Source organism: Pinus tabuliformis, chromosome 5_2 (genome assembly GCF_031772625.1).
Source record: "Pinus tabuliformis cultivar Carrire ecotype Pingquan chromosome 5_2, CPIR1, whole genome shotgun sequence".
NCBI classification, from domain to species: domain Eukaryota; kingdom Viridiplantae; phylum Streptophyta; class Pinopsida; order Pinales; family Pinaceae; genus Pinus; species Pinus tabuliformis.
Genome location: NC_142306.1, coordinates 1,002,411,078 through 1,002,416,324, shown reverse-complemented (window position 1 = coordinate 1,002,416,324; position 5,247 = coordinate 1,002,411,078). Strand labels below are relative to the sequence as shown.

At 31.8% G+C, this 5,247-nt stretch overlaps 1 protein-coding gene across 1 annotated transcript; it reads right to left on the bottom strand.

Moving 5' to 3' along the window:
- Positions 1-716: 716 nt before the first annotated feature.
- On the bottom strand, positions 717-1,846 carry LOC149162670 (signaling peptide TAXIMIN 1-like). The gene is made up of 2 exons (XM_089435753.1): positions 1,642-1,846; positions 717-1,019 (listed from the first exon to the last, which is right to left on the bottom strand). The coding sequence occupies exons 1-2, from the start codon at positions 1,749-1,751 to the stop codon at positions 896-898; spliced, it is 234 nt and encodes a 77-aa protein (XP_089291879.1). The 5' UTR covers positions 1,752-1,846; the 3' UTR covers positions 717-895.
- Positions 1,847-5,247: the final 3,401 nt, after the last annotated feature.

Sequence of the window (5,247 nt, the reverse complement as noted above, 5' to 3'; positions counted from 1 at the left end):
CATGCTCACATAGATGGAGTTAAGGCTCCTTGCTATGTAGGTTGAGAAATGCATCGACCGATGCATCAAGCATGTGGATTGTCGTTAGATGGGCAGAGCTTAATGTGAACCACATTCGTCGATATATTTAACACCTCCATAGGGGAATAGCAACTACTTATTATTAAATAAAACAATTGAAAATACAATATTTCAATGCCCATGTTGAGCGAAATATTTCAATGTCAATTATCTACATACTCTATAAAGCAATTTAAAATAAAAATATTCATATGTTTTGGTCCTTTTGCAAGCATATATTTTGGACTCGGTTTTGTCTAGTGTTCATGTGGGTTTCCAAGGCATTAAATCTATTTATGCATTCAAAAATGCAATATAAACAACAAAAATTTACAATCTCACCAAGAATTGTATCACTTAAACATTTTATTTGTGTCTGGCTCAAAATGAAGATGTGCAATTCCTTCGAGACTCAACATAGAGTTTATATATATATAAAAAAAACCAACATAGATCTATTTTATAAAAAACCAACATAGATCCATCTTAACTTCAAATAAATTGATAATTAAAATTTTCATATAAAAATATATCACATTTTACATATATAATAAAGTGCTATGCTCCATGGTTATTCTAATACTGCCATTTTTATGGTGAACCCCGATGCATAATCGAGTACGCATCTAACACAAAATTGACAAAAGGTTACTCAAGGGATGCATAATCCAACGCCCATACGATACTGCAATTTTTATGGTGAACCCCGATGCATAATCTAGTACGCATCTAACACAAAATTGACAAAAGGTTACTCAAGGGATGCATAATCCAACGCCCATACAACGCAAAAAAGAATATTCAAGGGTGTGGGTATATCTCTTATTTTGTCAAGTCAACAAGGTATTCGAGAAGTAAACCACTTCATGACATGCAGAGGAGCTTTCATAAAATCTGAGGCAGTTTTCACCCAAACTGTAACAAAGATGCAACATGGGCATATCCAGCTGAGCAACATCCTGCAACAACAACAAACACCCATCAATTTCAAATGACGAAAAATGGCAAGCCAATTAATTCTCAGGCCAGGCCAATCAAATAACCCATCTTTATTTGCAGATTTGAAGAATATCTATTCAATATCCAAGCTCTTCTGATCAAATTTAGTTATTCAATACTTCAATTCTTATTTGCAATTTTGAGAATATCCCATTTAATACCCAACTCTTATTTATAGATTTTGAGACTATCCCATTTAACACCCAACCCTTATAGCCCATCTTTATTTGCAGATTTGAAGAATATCTATTCAATATCCAAGCTCTTCTGATCAAATTTAGTTATTCAATACTTAAATTCTTATTTGCAATTTTGAGAACATCCCTTTTAATACCCAACTTTTACTGGTAAATTTTGAAAATATTCCATTTAATACCGGAGTTGTCTTTACTGCGATTTTTTAAGATTCCGGTGACGGATTTTGAAACAACTCCTTTGATACCCAACCCTTATATCAAACCCTTCATTACAGATTTTGAAAATATCCCATTCAATACCTCAACGGTGACCTAAACCGTGATTGAATAACTCCAAGAACCACGTTAAAAATGCAAAATGAAGAATTTCAAAATAAATACTAACCCAACAATCCAAAACGGGATACCAACTAACGAAATCGAGAAGGCGAGAAGCGCAAAGGGAAGTCCGAGCAGAAAACCGAGAGGCCTGCACTTACGATCTTCGTAACCCATATGTTCGGCAATACCCAACTTCCCTTGAATGCTAACGATCTGGTTGTGATCATGAGTTTTCCGGTCTCCAATGTCATGAAAGCAAACAAAGAAGATATTTCTAATTTAGCGGAGTAGAAAGTCAATTACACACGGACTGTATACAAGGATGAGGACTTTTGCAACATCTCTATCAATATCGAGCTGTTGGCGTTTTGTTTATTTTGATTGGGTCGATTTCCCGGTCATGTGGTTTCCTAATACAAAGTCGTTACATATAAATCCAGAATCCATTGACCTGGTGCATATTTTATCATGTCCTGCGTGCAACACACTGTAAATTTCATCATCTTCTGTGTGCGACACTGTATACGTCACACGTCACTCCCCGACCTTGAGATCTGTTGTAGTTGTAATTTGTTTGAATATAGATTGTGGAATATTTCTTGATCTAGCGTAGTTGTAATTTGTTTGAATCCAGACTCTGGAATATCTCTTGGTGTATATGAGTAAAGTTAAACGGTTATTAACGAACTTTTGAAATTTTCCAAACTCTACTATTAACAACTCTTTTTCGAAATATTCCAAGTCTAGAATTGATTGATTGATTTCTCAAGGATGGCCCATCGTTCAAGCCCATCGTTCACGACTTTTTGAAGCCCATGATGAGATACCTTGATTTAAATATGTATGTGTTTTGTAAGGAGGTTAGTTGTTAACTCACTTAAGGACGAGATTCATTCAAATTAAATAATTTTGGTAACAATTTTTTAATTTAAATAATATATTAAGCAATGATATTTGATTATAAGTTAATTTATTTTTTAATTATAATTTTTTATATAATTATTGGAGTTAAAATATTTTAAATACTAAGTTTTTTGGCATGTATAGATATGTTTATTTAGAATAAGGTTTTTAGAATTATAAAGTGAATGGTAAGAATTTAACTTCCATAGAATATTTTAAAATATTTATAGTAATATATAAAAATAAATGGTTGAGATTTATTTTCAAAATAATTGTGTGCTTTTTATCTTTTAAATTAAATTGATTAATTAAAAAAATGTATTATATGGACAAATGCTCTCTAGTATGATAGAGATGTTGTAATGTTCAACATTTTGACTAGATGAAAATAGAATAAATAAAATAATGAAACTAGCAAAGATCCATTTTAACTCCAGATTTACCAAGAACTGAGATGGATCAAATCTCTTCATTCTAAGAGATATTTGCATCTCCACAAATTTATTCTAAGAAATATTTGCATCTCAATAGATCTTATCCTTCTTGATAGATCGAGAGTTAAGATGGATCTAGGCTAGTTTAATTTCCTTTTGTAAATAGACAATATTCCACATGAATATACCATGAGTTCTCAATGTGATGGGTTATTTTTACTTTTCTTATTATTTTATTTTTATAAGGTTTTTTTCTATTTATTTTATTTTATTTTCATAGAGTTAAAATGTTTCCTTTACATTTACCCCCCTAGATATATATGTGTGTGTCAAACTGTTAAACATTAAGTTATAACATCTCTACGAGTCGGCACAATAAAACTAGCCTAGATCCATTTAACTCCGGATCTACTAAGCATGAAGAAAGATCAAATCTCTTTTAGCTCTAAAAAAAGTTTGCACATTGATCCCTCTAGAAACTTGGTAAATCCAAAATTAAGATGAATCTAGGTTGGTTGAAAACCATGGTTTGTGGAAACCTAGAACCAAGAAACCACCAATGATAAATTGACTACTTTACCTCAATTTTATTTTAATTATTAATTTTATTAATTTTTATTTTTTTGTAATGTAATTTGACTTATTCAAATTATTTACAGGACAATGCATTACAACATTTCTACCCTACTAGGATGGAGAGCGCCTCTCTACACAAAAATTAATAATTATAATTATCAATAAAACATTTTGACTCACTTAAATTACATAAATCTAAAAATAAAATAAAAACATAAAATTTATAATTATATTTATAATTATAATTAATAATCACATCAATCTAGATTGTTGAGCTAAGGCTTCTGTGATCCATATCAGGTTTATGAGAGATCTTTTGGCGTAAATCACAAGATCTATGCGTTTCGAACCAACTAGTGTGATTCGAAGAACTAGATCCAGCTTTGCATGATAAATAGCTTGAGCAAAGCCTCCAACAGCTAACTAGGCCAACGACTAAATTGGACTAGGGACCTTACATCTTAACTCTACATCAAGCACCAAAAGGGATCAAATCTCTTAAAAGATTCAAAATTCTCTATCAAGCACCAAGATGGATCAAATCCCTTGAGATGCAAGCCTCCTTTAGAGTGAAAATAGATTTGATAGATGTAAAATGAAGTAAGTGTTTTTACGGTTTTTATGAATTGATGTTTATCCACATTTACTATTAGCCCAACCATATAAATTAAATAAATGGTAAATTCCTATCAACATGAAAACAGTTATTCAACTATACATCTCACATTGTCCACATAAAAATTAACTAAATTAGAACTATTTCAAATTATTATTATTATTCATTATAAAAAGTATATATATATAGAGAGAGAGAGAGAGAGTTTGGGTTATTAATTATAAAAAGAATTTATATATTAGTTTTTTTGGTAAGTTTGGTTGGGACTATCATCATCATGTCCAATATATCACTCTCATCAAGATGAGGAATTGAACTTGAAGTGAAAGTCAAAGAATGCCTTTATAAAGCACCGAATTACCATCTATCCAAGACCCAAGGATATATCCACTATCACATTACCATGTAAATATAGATATATTATTAACTTTTAAATATTTTTTATTACTTTATGGAAATTAAATTGTTATTTAAATAATTATTGATAATTAAATTTTAGAAAAAAATATTATAAAATAAATTAATACTAATTATCAATATTTTTATTTCACACTTTTAAATATAGATATATTATTAACTTTTAAATATTTTTTATTACGTTAATGAGTTTACCGGTTAAGAGGGGGTTTCAAAATAGTGATGAATGGAATCTAAGCTGGGCCATTTAGTCTACCTATGATAATGAATAAGAAGTGAACTATGAAGAGGAGGAGAGTGAGGAAGGAGTGGCAGCAAAGATGGACGACTATGATTTCAGCTAGGATGAAGAGGAGGAGAGTGAGGAAGGAGTGGCAGCAAAGATGGCACAGGATCCGCCCTCGGCTGAGCCTGAAAATCTGTCTGTCCAACGAATCTCTCACAAAAGAAATCATGAAAAATCTGTCTGTCCAACGAATCTCTCACAAAAGAAATCATGAATCCTCTACCTCGGATTCAGACAAGGAAATCTCTCAGTCTGCCCAGCTCAGTTTGCAAATCATCCCAGCTCAGCAGTGCCCTCCTGAATGGGTCAAAGTTGGTAAAAAGAAAGGGAAAAAATGCCGCATAGTTGACTCTTCCCATGTTGGCTAGAATCCTATGCTTGGCTTTTGCTCCCCTGTTCTTCCAGTTACTTCCTGCTCAGCTCTACTCTCTTCTCTCT

Coding starts and splice junctions, on each gene's coding strand:
- LOC149162670 (XM_089435753.1), bottom strand. CDS start 1,751: ATGGGTTACGAAGATCGTAAGTGCAGGCCTCTCGGTTTTCTGCTCGGA. Junction 1,020..1,641: donor ATCCCGTTTTGGATTGTTGG/GTTAGTATTTAT, acceptor TTGTTGTTGCAG/GATGTTGCTCAGCTGGATAT.